This window comes from Argiope bruennichi, chromosome X1 (assembly GCF_947563725.1).
Source record: "Argiope bruennichi chromosome X1, qqArgBrue1.1, whole genome shotgun sequence".
In the NCBI taxonomy this organism is placed as follows: domain Eukaryota; kingdom Metazoa; phylum Arthropoda; class Arachnida; order Araneae; family Araneidae; genus Argiope; species Argiope bruennichi.
Window position 1 is genome coordinate 72847855 of NC_079162.1, and position 21575 is coordinate 72869429.

The 21575-nt window shown below is 27.0% G+C and overlaps 1 protein-coding gene across 2 annotated transcripts in view; it reads left to right on the forward strand.

Moving 5' to 3' along the window:
• Positions 1–21575, forward strand: part of LOC129958637 (CRISP/Allergen/PR-1-like) — a 173627-nt gene that overhangs the window by 81660 nt on the left and 70392 nt on the right. For both annotated transcript variants that reach the window (XM_056071237.1, XM_056071236.1), the window contains exons 4-5: positions 5576–5751; positions 16208–16317. In XM_056071237.1, coding sequence (XP_055927212.1) covers positions 5576–5751; positions 16208–16317 — 286 coding nt within the window. The remainder of the gene's footprint in view (positions 1–5575; positions 5752–16207; positions 16318–21575) is intronic.

Genomic DNA, 21575 nt, shown 5'->3' on the forward strand with positions numbered 1-21575 from the left:
ATTTCAGCTCATCGAAAGTTCAGCAGTTGATGAATCAAAAGTGAATGAACTATTATAATAAATTGAATATTTCATTTTTTATGATTTAATATCTTCCTCAAGGGTCTAATTAAAGAACTTTCTCTGGAAGTCGCTTGAACAAAAAGAAAAGCATGATCTTTTTGCATATATGAAAAAAAAAATGAAAAGTTAGTGCTGATTTTAAATAAGCATAATTAGTATTATGTTTCAGAAATTAGATGGTATATGACATTCGTGTTGAACAAGACTTAAATAATCAAATTTATTAATGCTGTAGAGCATATTAATAATTTTTATCTCAGAGCAATATACTTATATATAGCACTCTTAACAACATGTCTTGCTTTTAAAAAAAAGTAAAATATGCAGTTTCCTTTTTTTCCCTGCAAACTTCTAGGATTAAAAATATTTGACTTACACTACACGTGAAACATGAAATTTTCTGATTATAGTTCACCGTTGAGTTTATTTAGAGAGTTTTTTTTATATGAAATTTGGTCTATGCGCTTGAGACTCTGCTCAAAATGCATTTAATCAATTTTCAAAGTAGAATATATAACTAATCTGAGACTATACTATTGTCAAAAGAAAATAAATAAATGTGTGTTTAAGTCTAATTTGCTCTGTTTTGAGATTTTTTAGTACTTTAAAAGATTTATTATTTTCGTAAAGAATTGTTTGAAAAGAATTGAATAATAAATCAGTAAAAATTAAATAATAAACTTAACTAAACTGTTTTTAAATGCATTTTGATTAATCTACTAAAAATTAGATTTTTTTTTATTTTAATCATTTTATGATCCTAGACTTTAATTTAAAATTCAGTAATAAAAAATTATAGATTATTAAAATACTGAAGTAGTGTATCGCTAACCAAAATATCCAAGTGTACAGAATTTCCAAATTCTAGCTCTTCAGTAGGTAAGAGAAATTCGATTATCAAATTCTGACCTTAAAACAAATTCTGAAATAAAAATAATTAAATAAATTTTTGGGGAGTTGTTTTCCTGTTTAGCCACTATACTACAAAGAAAAGTATCTCAAATGCCGCCTGTATTCATTTAAGATGAAATTAAATATATTTGGAATTTTATTAATATCCTAATAATTTATTCGTGATATTAATAAAATTATTTTTATTATCAGTTTGGATGGTGAAGAAATAAATTTCAGTGTATAGTTTTCATTTTATGCCTTTTTAAGTAATCTGTTTTAAGTCACTTTCTTAACTGAAAGGACAAGAGCTTTTACGTTGTTACACTGTATAAGAAACTGAAAGATTCTGAAACTATCATATTAAGTATTTCCTAAATTGCTTTCATTTTGCATCCTTTCTGTGGGAGGAAAAATATTTCACGACCCCATTTCCATAAAAGACTTCTTGCCACCGACGAATTGGAAAATAAATAAAAGTAAACGAAGAATTAATTCATTATAACTGAAAGGAAATCAAATTAAAAATAATTATTAGCAAAATTACGAAGTCATTTTAGAAATCAAGGTTTTATTTTTTCATTAATTTTGTTTATTTTCGGTTTGTTTTATTGCAAATTTGGAAGAGAATTTTAGAAAAGACAGCCATTTAAGTATTTACACGATTTCATTAATTTTTTTCTGTACGATTTGAAAAATTCTACTTAAATTCTGAAGATAAATAAGAATAGAAAGTGTTTAAACTTTTTGCGACGCTTATTTTGGCTGCTACAGATATTTAAGTTCGTTTTTACGAATTAATCACTTACTTCTTTTTTCTAGAAGAGAGTTGTTGTTAATAGCACATTCTCATAGTTAGTAAATTTCATTTGCCTTAATAAAAAGGCCTTTTTATGTTTATCTTGCCATAGTTATAATTATAACAAATCAGATTTTTTCTTGTAACAGCCAGTAACAACAACACTGTATAGTTTAATTTCCAAATTGTATAAGAGCCTTCTACATCCACTTCATGAACAAATGCACTATCTGAAATTTCAAGAATGTATGAATCATGTTAAAATTTTAAAAAACAAAATTAAATATCATATATAGGGTTTACCTTTTCGAAATTTCAAAATCTGTGCAAACAGCTGCTAAGAATGCGTTTTTTCAGCCTTTGAGTTATAATTTCATCTGTTCCATGAGCGAAGCTGCTTTTCGTTTAATATAAGGTACGACACTGTATTGCTACAAACACTGGTATTGTTACAACGTGATGACAACTATCTCATTTTTTTCAAACATATATTTTTATCAAAACTTTCCGTGTTGTATGCCAATTTAATTTGTATAAATTAAAATTATGTAATCCATACTGCTTGGAGCCATTCATATTGGCATTTTATGTTTAGTCGTGAACAAATTAATCTTTAATAAACATTTGATAATTATAAACAAATAGCTAATCACCCTTTTTGTATATTTAATTAATTTACGAATTAGATCATGTGTTTGCAGCATATCATAGCATACTTTTTTCTAGATATTTAGATTTAGAATTACAAGAAAGCGACTCGTAATATTTTAGACTACAACTTTGAATTCTGAGCGCGCTCTGGGTTGCGGTGGCCTGGTGGTAAGTTCTCGGCTTCGGAAGCGGAGGGTTTCGAGTTCGAGTCCCGAATCCACCGAGAAACAGTCGTGTAAACAGGTGCGGTGCACGCTAGATATATCGGGGCCAAATGCCACCCCGCAGGTGTGGTGTGGAATTTTGGAAAGGGGGTGCCAGCTCAGGTGTCGTCATTGGACTGCGGTTCAAAATTGCGAAATCCGTCCCAAATTATCCTTAGTGTTGTTTTAAAAACGGGGCGTTAATATGACTAAACTAAAACATCTGAGCATGTTCTTGCAACTTTAATCCAACATATTCATCCATGCCTATATTAAGTGGCATAATTAAAACTTTTAGCTTTTTAAAGATATGTTTGTTATACAGAATCTTTAAAGCTTTCAAAGCATCAACAAGATAAAACTAGCTAGCAATCAACAAGATAAAACTAGCTAGCATTTGCTAGTTTTTGTTCTCAGTAATGTAGTGAGATTTCTACTCCAGAATAATATGGGTAATAATCAAACTATTCTGCCTACAAAATTCATTGAAGAAAGCATAGAATTTTGTATTGCACATATAATAAAAGAATACTTTAAAATAAAACGTATTTACCATTCCGATGCATAGTTTTTCTCTTTGCATTAATGTTAAAAACATCTACGTAAAAAGGAAAAACAGTATATTATTTATATGTTGAAACTAAAAGAATCTCACTGATACTTGGGGTTTATTTTAATAAATATCGAGTCTACATGCATATATTTAATCAAGACAAAATGTACTATTAATATAACCTTGATAAAATGCAAACACAGTAAAAGTTAAAAACTTCGCTGTTGATACAATCAAAGAAATTTATTACAGTCACGGAGATTTCACATTCTTTTGAAACAACAGAAAGAAACTGAGGCCTTTATCATTTAATTTTTGTTCTCTTTCGTGATGAAAAGTCCTGAAATCTACGATATATTTATCCTTTTTATTATTTCTATAAAACACATTAATTCAATTCGTGCTTTGCAAATAAATGTGTTAAGTACAAAGATAACTGACTAAGGAACATATTTATGAATTAAAATTGTTGTATTTATGAATTGAAGTTGTTTAATATTATATTATTCATTTATCCTTTAATATAGAAACTCGATAATAACTAATTTTTAGTTTTATTTAATTATTAACAGAAAGAGTCAAATAACATCCTATTTATCTAATTTAACTTTATAACTGCGTTAATGTCAGCTATTTAGGATCAGACATAATTTGATTTGAATCCAGAATTTATGGTAGAGATACCTAACTTATGGCACGCGTATCCCAACAGTAAAATTAGAGATACGCGGAAATAACATTAACATTAGCGAAATGCACAAGCCATAAAGATTAAAAAGAAAACAAAAATTATAGAATTTTATTTCATCAAGCTTCCGTGAAAATGAAAGCTAAAAAAATCCGAATGTTATCTGGATCGCGGTGAAAGAATACCATCAAGAACCAAGAAATAAAATATTTAATACTTTTCACAAGCTTAGAATTTGTGAAAAAAACATGCTCATCTTATGAATGTAATTTTAACAAATATTGTTGTTAATTTGAAGCAGTTCCTGACATAATATTGTATCTGCTTTCATTAGAACCAATTTTATGAATCATAGCTCTATGACACAAGCTCAAGGATTTATTTATACCTCCATATAAATAAGTTAATTATCTAGATGCATAATTATTAGCTTCCGTCTTAAATTAATGCGAAATTATTTTGATGATGTTTTTATTTGTTAGGTCACTGAACTAATACTATGATTGGAAAAAAATCCCATAAAATGTTAATAAAACAATAAATTCTACAGATGTTACTAAGTTGATTAAAGTCGTTTTAGAAAATCTAAACCAAAAATAATGTTAATAAAAACTAGAAATGAGTGCTCGAAAATAAAAAAAGATGAATCAAAGAGTGCACGAGGAAATAAAGATCGGGAATTGCTGCTCTAAAAAATTTACAGAGCTCTTAAATATATATAATGTTATAGCTCACTGTTCGTTATTTATATCTGCTTTAAATGAACTTTGGCGGTAAACATACCGGTGAATAATTTGACTAAATTAACGTCTTTTTATTGTTTATTAACTATAAAAAATCATCCGCCTTTTAAACTGAATTTTTAATCTTTGAAGTTGATGAATAGAAAAAGGAATAATTATAGGGAATTATAATTAAAGGAATAATAAATGAACATTTACAGTAAACTTACTGGTGAATAATTCGACTAAATTTACTTCTTTTTATTGTTTATTACGTAAAACTAAAACTATTAAAAATCAATCACCTTTTGAACTAGATTTTTATTCTTTGAAGTTGATGAATAGAAAAAGGAATAATTATAAGGAATAAAAGGAATAATTATAAGGAATTATAATTAAAGGAATAATAAATGAAACTTACTGGTGAATAATTCGACTAAATTAACTTCTTTTTATTGTTTATTACGTAAAACTAAGACTATAAAAAATCATTCACCTTTTGAACTAGATCTTTATTCTTTGAAGTTGATGAATAGATAAAGGAATGATTGTAGAAAAAAACTATTCTTACAAAAATATAAACACGCTATCTTTATACTTCAAGCAAAATTAATTATTCTAAGTTTATTGCTCTGTTTGTAGATAATTTTTTATTCGGGATTTACCTTTGCATTACTACATTCTAACATTTAAAAAATTTTAAGTAAAAATAGTTATTCCATTTTTATGGAATTTTTTGGAAAAAATCTTTTTATACAGCATTTTTTTTATCATTACTATCTAATAATATCTGCAAACGCGGAGTTATATATTTTTGTGAAGGATTTCAAAATCCTTCTATTTGAAACCATTCACATCAAAATCAGCATCCGTTCTCTTCATTTAAAACTCTGGGAATTTAATTTTTCTCATTTTGGAAAAGCAAAATAATAATTTACAAGATAATAAGATAACAAATTATTATATTGCTAATTTACTGATATGAATTTAATATTAATATTTCAGAATCCTTTTCTGTTGGTCAAAATATTGCAACTCGAGCTAAAACCGGCAATACCCTTCCTGTACCCGACTGGGAATCTACCATACAAAGTCTTTATGATGAGGTGAAGGACTTCTACCCAAAATGGATCAGTCCGTTTAGAGCTCCCAAATATCCGATGACAGGACATTACACACAGGTAAGAACAATTTTTTTATGAATACAGATTGGATTTATCATAAAAAATTGCAATTGCAAAATTCTAATTATAGCTTTTGAAGAACAGTAGTACATATATAATGTACAATATTATATATTATTGTATATTCGCAAAATATTGTATATGTATATTGTATATTCACATAATAATATACAACATTGTTCAGTATCATATAATATTGTACAATATTGTCCTATATCGTATACAATTATTCAATATTATTCAATATCGCATAATATTGTCATATAATATGGTATGATACTGTATAATATAGTGGAATATCTTGCAATATATTATCTGCATAGGCCTTAAGTGAAGGAATTTTATATGTTGTTTAAAAACAAGTTAAAATATTAATGCTAAAATTTATTTTATACGTTTTATCATTTTTTCAATAACTCTAATGAAACTGACTGCATCTCATGTGTTTTCACATATCACTCTGTATGTTCAATCAATTTTCTAAGATATTAAGGATGTTTGAAATCAGACATCTCACATTAGTGGAGACAGACCGGAATTTTGACCCTTATCCCCGACTGAAAAAAAATGCAGAATTTGATCTAAAGGTCCCGACATTTCCAAATTTTATTTCCAAGTAAATACTTATTCTTAAAAAGATGATCTAAATTTTATTTTAAGAAAGATTATCAACTACGAAAAAAATTAATTGCCCATGCTAAATTTTGTTATGTAGTTTTTCTGTGACTATGTGAAATATGGTTGGTCTGGTTTGTACAGGAAAGAAGCAAAATTTTTCTTCTAAAGTAACTAGACATATCATATTTCTTGGAAACAGTCACGATTTTTGTGTCTTTGCACGGGATTAAATGTTCTTCTATTTGAAGTCAATGTCTCAGATGACCTGGTGTTATTTGCTTATTAGTAAATAATTCGAATTAAAAGGGGATTAAGTGGATTTAGTTATTATAAAAGTTAGTCCCTGGAGAATTTTCTATCTTAATTTTTGCAAATAGATAGAATGTATATGATCAATATGAAACATCACATGAAGAAAAAACAGTGAAAGTAACAGAAAATACTATTATTTTTTAATAATGAAGCATTGCTTTGTTTCTGAATTCTTGTATTTTATTTATTTATTTATTGAATTTTGTCTAATATTCTTGTCATTCAACCATCATGACCCACCCGAAATCAAGAACACTCCGATTGAAATGCAGCATTTTTTGTCCATTTAGAATGCTGTAATCACTCTCTAGAATAGCGATTTTTTTTTATTTGTTTATTATTATTATTATTATTGTTATTGTAAATGAATCGTAATGCTTTTCTTAGATCCTCCTTATTCTTATGTTTTACGATCTTATAAACTTTAAAAAATGACTTTTTGCACGAATATTTTCCCTCCGAAATCAACGAGGTTCAGGAGTACCTCCTGAGGTATTTTCAGTTCCTCGAATTCTCAAATTCATTAGCTATCGATTTTTCAAGCTACAGCTGTCGGTTTTCATTTTTGCTTTTTGGAATTTCTCTTTTCTGAGACATTTTTCAGGTTCAGAATGCTCTTCGTGGTTTCATTATTCGGGGAACCGTAGGTAGGACCGGTTTAACCATTAGGTGACCCTAGACGATCGTATAGGAGTGTCAGAACAATGGAGCGCTTGTGCACCAAGCGAAACTGTAATTTATTGGTTGAACCCCTTCCCTTTCTCATGAAATTATGGAACTGCATAATTATTTAAATGAAACTTCAAATTTATTAGTAAGAAAATTAATGAATCATTAATGCTGACTATATAAATTAAGGAACATTATTGGAAGTTACTTTTTGAGAGTAGTACATGTTTCGTTAATTTTGAAAAAATAAATAAAACATTGAAATTTTTATGGCAAACTTGTTTATGTTGTGTTGTTATGGGTATACGTATGAATATGTTAGCACATAGAGGTGTTTTTTGTTGTTGTTGTTGTTTGTTTGTTTAAAGCTGTCAGACACCCATATACCGGTCCTAACTGCTGGTAAAATAATGGGCATATATAATATTGAATTTAAGAAAATAATTTTGGTTTCAATGATTTTATACTTACAATTATCATTTTATACTGCAACATCAAATTCTAGGACCCATTATAGGCTATTGGACGAAAGCTGAAATTAGTACGAGCTTCCTTGACAAATATTACAATAGAACTTTTAATTTCTTTAGCATTTAGAGATGCAATGAATTATAATCAAAAACTGCAAAAACAGGACACATGCTTTGTACGTGTGTGTGTGTTCATAATTGCTCTTGAGTAGCAATTTACATTAAGCATTGAATAAAACAGAGAAAGAAACGGAGTTTCAGTTTTAAGAAAATACAGAATCGATTATCATTTGAGATTTATATTAGAGATGTCTCAAAGAATAGTAAAATATTGTTACTGCCTGTTTGACCACAAGAAGTTAAAGTAGCTTCCTTTTTCAAAATTGAAATATATTCTAGTAATCCAAATTTTTTTCTTTCATCAGTGTATATAACCAGTGTATAAAATTGCCATAAATATTCTAAACTGATTATGTTTCATTAAATTTAGTGAATAGTAGCAGCGAAATTTCATCAATAAAGTAATATCCTCGCTTTATTGACATAGACAACTAGAAGTTAATTTTTCACTGCTTACTTTTAGAAAAGAAATTTGCAGTCAAGTGACTTTAAAAAACTGTACTTTTGTTTTAAAAAAACGAATGCAAGAATTGCAAGAAAATGTACGTGAAATTATAAATAAAAAAAGTCCAAGCAATTACTGGATGCAATAAAAAACAACTTTTATGGATTGATTTTTTATTCCTCTCAATAACTTGCCATTGTAATTATATAATCTAACTTTTATAATTAGAACAGCTTGATAAAATAACTTATTTCATTTTATTTTATTTAAATCCTTAGTTAGCATGATGTTCAAAAATTATCCAATTTTAAAATTGACACTTCATTTGGTAATCGACGATGAAACGCAACTCTTATTAAACCCGAAAATTAACCTTTGCACGCCATCTATTGGTGAGGTTAGAAAAAAATCTAAAAAAGCAAATATTTATTCTGTAACATTTTGCAACATCGCATCTCTCTGAATGTTTTCTCTGCTTTAAAATGATTAACTTTCTATATATTATTTTTCTGATTAAATATTTTGTGACTTTAAAATATTTTAAAAAATGAATAACACGTCTCCATTTGAAGGAATTATTTGATCAACATATCTAAAATTTAAAATTATTAATGATATCCTTTTTAATCATAATACCACCCCTTTCCAATGATTTTTGAAATTTCGATTGATATCAAAACATCTTTTTGTTTCACTTGAATTTATTGATTTAATGATGGCATGATAAAATTTAGCGATGGCATTTTATTTTATATTAATTGGATATCTTTATTTTTAAATTTAAAGTAAAATAATTAATTTCTTTTCTTTTCTTTTTCTATAATGCATGATTGAATTACTCAATACATTGTTAGACAAGAAGTATATAAAAACAGTGAAAATTATGAGAATTATTTCTCGAATCTGCATTAGAGAATCAAAGTTATCTTGCATTTTGCTCTAATGCTTTTCAGCGTAACTTAAATTTTGTTTGAATTATATTTTAAAGAACATAATATACAAAAACAATATTAAATTTTTTTGACTTCGTGTAGGTAAATTTTAATTAGAAAACATTAATTTTTAATTAATTTTAATTAAAAATAAAAATTTAAAATAACTGAAGTCAGTTATTTTTCTTATATTCTTTACTCTCGTTTATAATGATTTACTGAAATGCAGAAACAGTAAGGTTAAATTAAATAAGCATAAAAGCATGTCACTTTAGTATTTATTAATGAAAAGATTTGAGAGTACAATATTTTTTAATTACTTAATATTTATTACTAATTCTTCTTCTTTTTTTTATTTATAATCAAATTTCTGTTTAGCAAATAAATAAAAGCAAAAGATTTCTGTTTATAACTTTGTGCAATATGTATAAACTTTTTGGTGTTTATTGTTATCCATGAATACACGATTACTCGTTTATACTTAGTTTAATAATTAATATTTAATTAATTATTAAACTTTAATTAATTATTACTTTTTACTTCCATTAATTATTACTTTTTTAATTAATTAATATTTATTACTAATAATTCTTCTTTTTTTTATTTATATTCAAATTTCTGTTTAGCAAATAAATAAAAGCAAAAAATTTTTGTTTATAACTTTGTGCAATATGTATAAACTTTTTGGTGTTTATTGTTATCCATGAATACACGATTACTCGTTTATACTCAATATAATTTACAAAGTTGTTCCGTGTTTATAAATTTGTAATAGCAAAGTGCGATTACTGAAACAAATAGAAATCTGACCAATTATATCTGACAAAGTGTTAATATTATCTTAATGTTTCATAATGTATAGAATTTGCATTTTTTACAAACTTATATGGCAACCTAGCTAATAATATTTTTTAATCGACCTTTTTGTGCACCTCCTCTACTTTCGAAACGGATCCAAGATTAATCTTCATAATTTTGGATCTGACTGGATATTTAGTACCTTTTATAGGTGTAAAAATAATTGTTCTTACCGAGAAGCGCTCACTAAATAAAACTCTGTTAATAATTATATTTAAGACTTATTTTTAAAATCTAGTTACCAAAATTTTATTAAACATTTTGTTACACATTCCACATATTGCAATGTCGTAGTGGAAGGCATTTTAATCGCGGATGCGAATTTGATATGCTTGTTATAAAACATTTCATCAAAAATATTACAGAAAAAAAATATTTAGATACAGAAAACGTTTAAATATTGTATAAAGGAGAGATAATTAGAAAAATTGTTTAAAAATCGGAAAGAATGAATGCCTACTAAAAGTTGTACAGCTAGATAGAATTTGTGAAAAATCAGAATAAACTCTTAAAATTTGTTAGATATGTGTTTATAGTTAGAAGAGAAATTGAAATTTTTTCCACCACCACATGCAGAAAACAATGTCTCTTACTCTTTTCTTGATCATAAATAAAATTTACGCAACTATCAAATTTATTTACATATCTACTAATCCAATCACTTTAGATGAAGTGACGAAATTTTCTGAGCTTGAAACTCTGTCACTTTATCTAAATTGATACCGAGGGTACTGACTATGAAAAGTAGAGGATCTTGAATAAAATCCAGAATCTATGTAAATAAATAAATAAAATTCCATAGTATTAAAACTGTCAAGTATCAAAAAGGGATGCAAAAATATATATAATTTATTTTACGATTATTTAAACTAGTTTTTTTTGGGGGGGTGATAATTAAATTATTGGGTATAAATTAAATTTTGATTACAATATTCTATGTATCGTAATAGGTGGAAGAAGTTTTCAGAACCTAATCTTTTTACGTATAAATTTAGTTAATATTCTTTTTAATACGAATTATTTATTAAAATGTGGACCATAAGAGACATATATTCAAATGTGAGATACTTTTGTATTTTTATATAGAGCAGAAGATCTAATAATCTGAGCCCGTAAATTTATAAGAAAAGTAGCAAAGGAAGATTCACTTTTTACTTTGCTATTATAGAAAATTAACTTTTTTCTAGCGTTTTTAACAATTGGATATAGTTATTTTTATACTTTTTTTATAATTATCTTTATGTTTCTCTCTTATCTTTATTCATCAGTAAGATTTGTGACAGTTCAGAATACTTATACAATTCAAGACGGACAGTTAAAATTCGGAACTGTCCCACTAATCTGACAGGTCTTACCATTTCTCTTTATCAACAATAACAATGCATTCTTCGCATCCTTTTCGTTTAAAAATGCAATTACCTCAAAACATTCTCAGCTAACTTTGGCATTTTTTGAAACCTCAAAATTAATAACAGATTTATTCTAGTATTTCATCACTTAAGATAAGGGACACCTTTTGAGCCTACGCTAGAAACAGTTATGATATTATTGAACTCAGAAATAACTCCTACCCACACACTTAGTGCCAAGATTTGATTCCTAATATCGATGAAACTTTATCTCTATGTTTGTGTAATATGACGAAAAAACGTTTAGATTTAAATTAAACAGTTCTGGTAAGACTGTGAAAACTTCCAGATATCGTAAAGTGATGCCAAAACATAAAATCTATTTTGCTGATAAATCTGTCAACCAAGTATTTCCATTACTCAACGAGAGAGACGCGATTTGAAGCAAACGGAACTGTTTTTGCCTTCTTTTCCGCTGTCTGTTGACAGAAGATTTCCACCAGCTAAAAAAAAAAAGAAAAAGAAAAAGAAAAAAACATGTTTCAGCTGTTTCCATCTTCTGAATATAGGTTCCTGGTTTTCGAATTTTTTAAATTTTATTTTTTAAACTAAGAATTCGATATTTTAGCTTTCTACAAGATTAACTTAATCTGAAAGATAAAATGCATTTTTTTTTCAAAAGAAAAACTGTATTTCTGCTTTTTTCGAGTTAGATAATTTGAGTATTACTAGGCAAAAATTCCCAAATTAGACTCAAGTCATCGAATTTTTTTTACTTCAGTCCATGAAGTAGAAGAAAAACAACGATTCTTCTTTGCGAATTAGATAATTTGTGCCCCAATTCAAAATTTTTTACACAAGGATCACCTATTTGTTTTCTCAGAACAAAAGCACCAATTATGTTAATCGAATTAGATAATTTGTGTGTTGCAATGCAAAAATTCACAAATTAGATTCAATGCACCAGATTTTTTCAACTTCGGTCCGTGTAGAAAATCTTAGAAGAAAAATGACGATTCTTCTTATTGAATTAGATAATTCGGGCCTCGATGCAAAACTTCTCTCACAAGGATCATGTAAAGTGATTTGTTTTCTCAGAACAAAAACAGTAATTACGCTAGTCAAATTAGATAATTTGTGTGTCACAAAGCAAAAATTCACCAACTAGACTCAAGTGACCAGATTTTCTTAACTTCAATTAAGGAAAAAAAAAAAAGAACAGAGAAGAAAATAAATATTTCTTCCGTCTGAATTAGATAATTTGGGCCATGACATAAAACATCACAAATAAGGTTCACGCGAAATGACTAGATTTTCTGAACTTAGGATAAAAAACAACCAGGAGGCTAGTTGTATGTGAAAAAGGTCGGAGAGAATGGTTATAAATTGTGGTGATCGAAAAAAAAAACCCGAAAGAATGAAAAAAATACGTTATTAAAAATTCACACTAGTATAAGAGTCAGGAGGAAAGATGAAAAAAAAAAATTAATAATACCTTTTACTCACTTAATAATCCAATAAGTGACTTTTTTTCTGAACAAAAGAAGTAATTATGCTAGTCGAATTAGATAATTTGTGAATCACAAAAAATTGTCCTTTAGATCATTTGTGTGTCATTTGATCCTAAAATTGCTTTATCCATGTGTCTACATTGGTCATATTTGGGGGCCTTATTCTATGCATAGTAAAAATTGGGAAAAAATCATATGATGCATTTAATTTTTTTTTAAAAAAATTCGCTAATTTTATTATGAAATATCTATTTAGAATTAGAAGGCGATACAATCTGGGACATTTTAATCAAAATCGAAAATAATTCGAAACATTCTTTGAAACCATGATAAACAGACAAAAATCAGAATTCTCCCAACTTATTCGACACCTTCTACTTACAAAGTGTTATATTACAATATTACAATGCGAAATGGAGATGGAAATAAATTATACTGCGCAATGATGCATATTTTTACAATGCTCACAAATTCGGCTGTTAGTACAAGATTAATATGTAAAAATTTTTTCAGTGTTCATTTATAAAAAATTAAACTAATCACTGATAAATGAACTTCAATCAGAAGAATTCAATGGATTTCAGACCAAAATTTGCATTATATCTTTTTAAATGTTTGGATTTCAAAAAGAATTATACAATATCAGATAGATATTAATTTATAAAAAGTATCCTCCAAGGAAAAAGAAATTAATTCTTTAAATGTTCCAAAATATCAAAAACTCAGCAATTTTATATTACCAAAAAAAATTATAACTTTAGAACTTAAAAAAAAATGTTTCACACTAAAATTATACATATTTCCACTAAACAGAATTGATTTTTAAAATACTATTAAATTGAACTATATTCATTTTTTAAAAAAACCACTGAAACTAAAGATTTTTTAAAATCAATGTTAAGAATTCTTTTTCTGAGAAAATAATTTAAATGGTGAATTAAAATGAATGATTTCTTTTATTTCCAAAAATTTAATTACTAATCGAAAATTTGGAGTGGATAACAAAGGAGTTTTTAATTAGTGATTCGGCTTAATGCACATGAAAGGGAATAAAACGTACAGACATATTATCTTAAAAATTATCATATTCTAAAATTTATATAAATGCTAAATTTGAATATAAATATAACCCTTTTCTATCAAAATCACATAAATTAATTAAACCCCAAGCATTCTAACATAAAGTGACAAACGCATATCTATACAAATTTTTGCTACTGTTTGATATGTTCATAAAAAAACGCTGATGAATCTTAAAGATATTCATTGTCATACCATTAGGTATTAATGTTACACGAATAATCAATCAATGTTAATCATTAATGCCATCAACAAGTGCTAATCAATCAAGATTCACATCATGCAAAATTGAAAAGCATTATATAAAGTGTCGTATTACACTTGTAATTTGTGTCTCTACTGAGCTGTCGGTAAAAGTGTAATAAACCGCACGGAGAAGGCTTTTTTTATTAAATTAATAAGTTGTTTTCGGTAGCATACGATGTTATTGTCTTGTCACTTGAGAAATTGGACGGAATAATTAATGGCCTGCCATTCATATGCAAAATGGGCTGCTTCATACTAGAGGGTTGTATAACAAGATTTAATAAATCCATTGAAGTAAGAATTAATTTAAAATTCGATCATGTTTCACTGACACAAAGAAGTTTTTTTCCGAAAGCAAAATTCATTGTCTTTATTTTAATCTAGTTAAAGAGTAATGTTTAATAAGCAGATAATGTGACAGGAGAAAAATGACATGATAAAGCTATAAATTACATGCAATCAATTTTTTTTTCTTTCTTTATCCAATTTTTATTTTGACCGGCGGATAAAGGCAAAGGTTTCATAAAGTGTAATAAGATAAATCAATTACTTTCGAGCTACATATAATATGATTTCTCTTTCATTTTTTAATTTGTTTTTTAATTTGCTCGTAAATTAAAAAGGCAATCAATATCACTGAGGAATATAGAGTCTTTCTTTGGGACAAAGTGCTAAAACTTCGGGTATTTTACTTTTGGTTATAAAGAGTAAAATCATATAAAAAAATTACAGAAGATTCTAGTGCCTTGAAGAAATTTCAGACTGTAATATTTTTTTAAAAAATTTTGTAAAGCTTTTAATCCAACTACTTCGAATGAACTTAACTAAACTTCATAGTAATAATATATAAAAATATTATATGAGAAATGTTTAGCTGGTAATGTTGGCTTCATTTTGCTTCTACGTATTCAAACAAAACTTTTAATAAGAATTTCAAAATTATTCATTTTCCAAAATCAACATCATTAGGGTTCATACAATCTTTAATAATTGGGTTCATTCAAATGTAAAATGTAAAAGAATTCCAAGGAAAATAGTTTTTAAATTGCAAATTCTCTCAAAAAGTCTTCAGATTTTTAGTATTCAGATAAAGCATAAAACAGGCTTTGTATTCAAGCATTCTTCAAAAGTTTGAACGGATTAAGATGGGATTTTGATTGACAATAAACCATAATACTCAAAAAAAATGAAGCTGTAATATATATAGTAACCATATTTCTTGAATTACAATTTGGGACTAATAGAGTAAATATGCGAGATTGATTGATTAGATTTGAATTTCAGTTTGGAGCTTCATCAGAGTTCTTAAGAGTAGTCGTGACTTTGATTTACGAGCAGATTGGCACCTTGTTTTGTTTACTATGTGTGGGTTTTAACATACGCCATTTTGATATAACAAGGACGATATTCCTCTGTATCATTTCTTGAATGAATTTAATTTTACAAGTAAACAATTCTGTTGGAAGATTGCGATTATTCTTTGAACTAAACGCCAACCATAAACATACTCTTTTCTTTTTATTCCTCTGCGATTGTTAGATTAAGTTATATGATTCTCTTCAAGATTTCGCACAGACTCCGCATTGTTGAAGTCAATTCTGTTTACTAAACTATGATTGAATCATGATAGCAGGAATATCTCCTAAGCCTGCATGCAACCTCGAAAATCTGTTAAATCACTTTTGTGGTGTACCGACAGCTTTGTGCCAAAATTTCTTCTCTTCATAAGCAAAAATCTTTCTCTAATAGAAAAATAGATATAAATTATCTAAAAATGTATATCTATGGAATTATACTGTATAAAAGTAAATAATTATGTTATTTTGTTTTCATAATATTTTAGGCACTTTGGGCAACATCATGGAAGGTGGGATGCGGTTATACTATACACAGCTATTCTAATGATCCAAGGTTTCAGTACGTAGAGCTGTACACTTGCAATTATGGACCTACGTGAGTAAAAAAATTTTTTTACTAGCTAGTAAGAATAAGTAAGTTCAAAAGGTTTTTTTTTTGTATTTTAGTTTTTAGTATTGTATAGAAATAAGTTTTAAAAAATATATTGAAATATTCATTCCAAATATTTTTTCAATTATTAAAAAAGTTCCAGATTTATCTTTTTATTTAAATCTTGATAACTTTTGGAAATATTTGTCTCTATTTTACCCAAGTGATTTGTAAAATACAGAATAATTCTCACATTCGCAAGTTTTCCTTTTTCGAAATTTATCTTTAAATTGTACATTACTGTTTGATTTTACACCATTTCCAGTTATTTGTTTATTTTAAGAAATATTAATTTTAAAAAAATGCTTGTAATCGTTGAATTTAATTATTTCAAATGTAAATAAAAATTATTACTAGAATAATTTTTATAATAAAGCATGCTTTTATCAGTTTATTAAAAAAAATATCATAAATTGGAAATGAAAACAAAAACGATAAAAACGTGATGGAAATACAAGGAATCCATAAAATAATTTTACCAAATTTCATATACAGGCTGTGCAAAATATGGTAATATAAATTTTTTTTTAAACTGAAAGTGTACACAGAAAAGGTTAGTTTATTTCAAAAGTGCAAATAGGTCACAGACCTAGGGATCCTAATGTTAATTAATGAAATATTATTTTTCATTTTCTGTGAGTTAAATACTGTATGTCTTTCATTTCTGCATGCGCAAATTTTGTTACTCGAAGATTAACGAAATTTTAACACAATTCATTTACTGTGTATTCATTATATACCGTTCTGATAACGCCAAATTTCTCCTAGCGGTGACATCCGCTAATAAAATTTTGAAAAATCCATTTCCCCATACCTTCCTGAGTTTATAGACGAAAATTAGTTTTATTCTATTCATTAATTTTAGATGCATATTCCTCCAAACAGGGAAAGTTAAATTATAGCTACCCTGAATTTTAAGAGTAATGAAATTTTAATCACATTTATAATAAAGTCTTACATTTTAATAAAATCTGTTGAAAGGTTTCTTTCTTAAGGTATACATTATGACTTCATTTTCTTATCTGACTGTAACCAGCACCTCCGCTTTTACACTCTGGATTCCACTTCCAGATTTTTTATTCGAAAAATTCTGATCTTTTTTGCATTAATCAAACATTGCTTTTCAGAATATTTTTCGTTGTATGAAAGTTATTTTCTGCTTTTTAGTCTCTATTATATTTCATAATGTATCGTTATAATTTTTATGAGACTTTGTATAATTATAATGGATTTTTTTCTTCTAATTCACTACCAGAAGGCATCTTTTATGAGGAATCCAAATTTTAATAAAATTAATCTATTTATTTATAATTAAATTCAGAAACCCATAATTTGTTAAATTTAAGAACTCCAGCATATCATTGAATAATAATTTAAAAAATGATTGCAGTATTCCATTGTAACAAACAAGAAGAAATTTAAGCTAAATAAAAGTGAGTAATAAAATTATTTTTTAGCGCAATATGTATTAAATGTACTAAACTACAAATGTATTTGTTCTGGCAAATGCATGTAGCTTAGTGCAATTTCTTTTACGAGTCTTATTATGAAATTAAACAAAGATTTCCGGAGCAATGATATAAAATTGTAAAATTCAAAACATAGGCCTTTGGCTTCCAACTTATTACATAAAATAAAAAATAGTTTTTAAAAACCTACTTTTATCAATGTAATAAAATGACAAATCTTTATTTTATTTATTTTCTTATTATTATTCTTATTATGTTATTAATAAGAATATAATAAGAATAATATATTATTAATTCTTATATCATTAATTCAGTATTAAAAATATTACAAAAATCTTGAAGTCTTTTTTTTTTTCAAATTCTCTTTTGTTAATAGTAACGTGTGTATAAAATTAAATGTCATAAAATTAATCTGTTAGTTGATATTAAAATTATGAAAATGTTAAAATAGTTTATTTCATCAAAAACACCCAAGTACACAAGATCTGAAAAGTTAAAAAAAAAAAAAAAAAGACAGAAAAGAAAAGAAATCCTTATGAATATCATAAAATCTTGTAATAATTTTTAATTTACTACTAGATGGCGCCACTAGTATGGAGTTAATATTTAATCACGTTAGTCGATTAACAGTTAAACAGTTTTTGGAAATATTAAAGTAGTTTACTTTGTAAACAACTGTACAAAATTTATCGGCTCTAGTACACCAGGTAATAAGTGCAAAATCGATAAATAAGTTCCTTTTTTTTTTTGCAAATATGAAGCAAATTAAGGTAATTAAAAATGTTTAATAAAAATGAATATACAGATAAACATTACTCTTCTTTTTGCTGTACTTTTTATTACCCCCATGATATTGCGTCAGATTTCCTAAGAGCATGTGCCCTTATAATTAACACATGCACGTGGGACAAATACTCATGCTTCAGTGACTAAGCTAAAACAAATAAATAAATAAGAAAATTTATTTCTTTTTAGTCTAATCAAAAAATTATGAACTCTAATAAAGTTTTTGTACAAACAGTATTTAAAAACTTTTAACGATAAAATGTGCAATATTTATACTGTGTCAAGTTCCATAATAGAGTTATTCAAAAATAATTGGAATTGTTCCATTTTCAATTTATGGGATTAGTAGTAGTTATAATTGCTTTCTGAACTATTCTTGTAATTTGAATAATTCTTTCAATTTGAACAGTCCAATTGACACAATTGTTTGCGGTTCAATTTGGGCAACTTTCGGGCAACAATAACAACAAAATCCACCTTACCATATCTTTAAATAATTTTAATAAATAATTGTAATAAATTGCAGACAAACAAGTTTCTTCGGAGATAAAATAACATATTTTGCTATTTACTTCAAAGAGTATAAAGACTTTTTGCCATTTAATATAGCATTTATTTGATTATAAAATTGGTATTAACACTTGTTAACATTTCTGCGAAAGAACAGATTTACAGACGGTCAATCTTTTGATAGATATGATTCAAAATTTGACAGATATCTATATTTTAAATGCTAAACCTGTTTACCAAATGGTATTTGTTTATCTCTTTGCGTTTTGTAGTTATTGCGTGCGCTTGTGTTCGAGCACGCAAGAGAATCTAATTGAAATGGCACCTGTGAAGTCGCATATGAAAAACACGTTTTCCATTTGGCGTAATAATGTCCTTTTAAGAAAGGACCTGTAAGATACTGACTTCATTTCTTTTTTTATTCATAATACCGAATTTTTCAAAGGACTTTTGGGATCCTATTTGTTTCTTCAGAATTTTTTTATGCAACACTTATTACATACAGGGTGATTCAGAACAATTGCTGAATAGTTTCTAATAAAGTAAGCTTTATACGCGGAAGTCTTTTTCGCAAACGCACGGGACAACCACAAAAGATTCAAGGAGTAAAGAAGTAGCAAAGAGTAAGGGCACTATCATTCGGCAGTTACCTATCGGGGGAAAAATAACTCTAAAGATAACATATACTTCCTCCAAGTGTATCTGGTAGGTTCACCCATCGTGTCGAGAGAGTAATTTATAAGCATAACAAAATAATCTCCAACAGTGGCCCAACTAAACATTGGTGATGAAGTGTAGTTAAGAGAAACAAATGTCAACATGAAATAAATTTAATTGAATAAAAGTATGTAAAAATATAATGACAGTGCGAAAACTTCCCGAAAAGCTATTCATTTTCCGAATAATAAAATGCATAAACAGATTTTTTTTTTTTTTTTTTGATATTATGAAACAAAGTTCTAAAAAGAAAATATATGAGTGAAAAAATATTTCCTCGGAACCTAACAAATAATACAGTATAATAGTATGCATTACCTATTATTTCTTTTTACATTTAATCGACACTGCTAATTCGTTTTAGTCAAAAATATAGCAATTTGAAGTGATTTTCTTAACAACAACAACAAATTGCTACAAATGAAAATTGCAAGACGTTTTCAAAGGTGATAAAGAAAAATTCCCTCAAAATTTTTTTAAACATATATTTCAAAAACAAAGTAAGGTATGCTATCAATTCTGAAAAATGATTATTTGCTAAATAAAAAGACTAGGGTTTAAAATTCTTAATATCTATTATGTCACAACTGAAAAATTACGTAAACACTTAAATCGCGAAAAACTTCTGAAACGACAGTTTGGCCGTTCATATAATAATAATTCCTTATATCCGTGAAACACCCCTAATTCGATACAAATATATCGATCTATTAATGGTTATATTTTACTTTTTGCTTAAAAAGTAATCTTATAATTTTTACGAGCAATTCTTGTACATATGTAAATTTATTTATTTCTTGTATCTCGGAAAATGGCTCTAACGATTTGGAATAAATTTTATATTTAGATAAGGTTTGCTTTTTAAATTTATCTATATAGGTGTCTTTCCTGAAAAAACGCGCTTTTAAACAACAACAAAAAAAAATTTATAATTAACTCTTTGAGCCACTTTTATCTGCTCTCATGCTGACAATGTCATATAGGGCCATCTCGTAAATTTTTGTAGTACTTGCATTGTTGCCATAGGATGGTAACCTACTGGTGCCTCAAAATTTTGTGAGATGGCGCTGATGGATGTGAGATGAGGTAAGACTGAAAAATATTTAGTCAGTATGTAATTCGTATCTAAATATTTTTTCCGAAAAAACACAATTTTACAAAAAAAAAAAAAAAAAAAAAAACTGTTGAATGAAGATTGATTTTCCCGATATTTCTGCAATTTATTACAAACCGAATGCAGCAAAAGCAACAATTTTCTTTCTAATTGTTTATGAATATAACCTCTGTCTTCAGATTCAAAAAAGAAAAAAAAATCGATTTCGTGTCTCATTCAATTAAATACTATTGATAATTTGCCTCATCCCCTACTTTCAATATAATATTTGATAAAAATTAGTACTTAAGGTTACTGTTGTTGCGCTGGGTACTGAATCCCGCATTTTATAAACGAAATCAGTATATATAATAATTATTTATTTTTTACATGTCAATTTCATGTAATGGCGTCTCATGTGTAAAAAATTAGCACTTTTTTATTCATTTGTAAAAAAGAAGCCTTTCTGAAGAGTTAAATTTTACATGATCTGACTTTTTCCTTTTTATCTATAGCAACAGGAAATTCCCTAGCTTATTAGACTTTTCAGATAGAAAACAATAAAATTTCCTATCTTTCGATTTCAACTTCGAGTTGAATAAATCCTGCGAATTATTTTTATAGAGAAA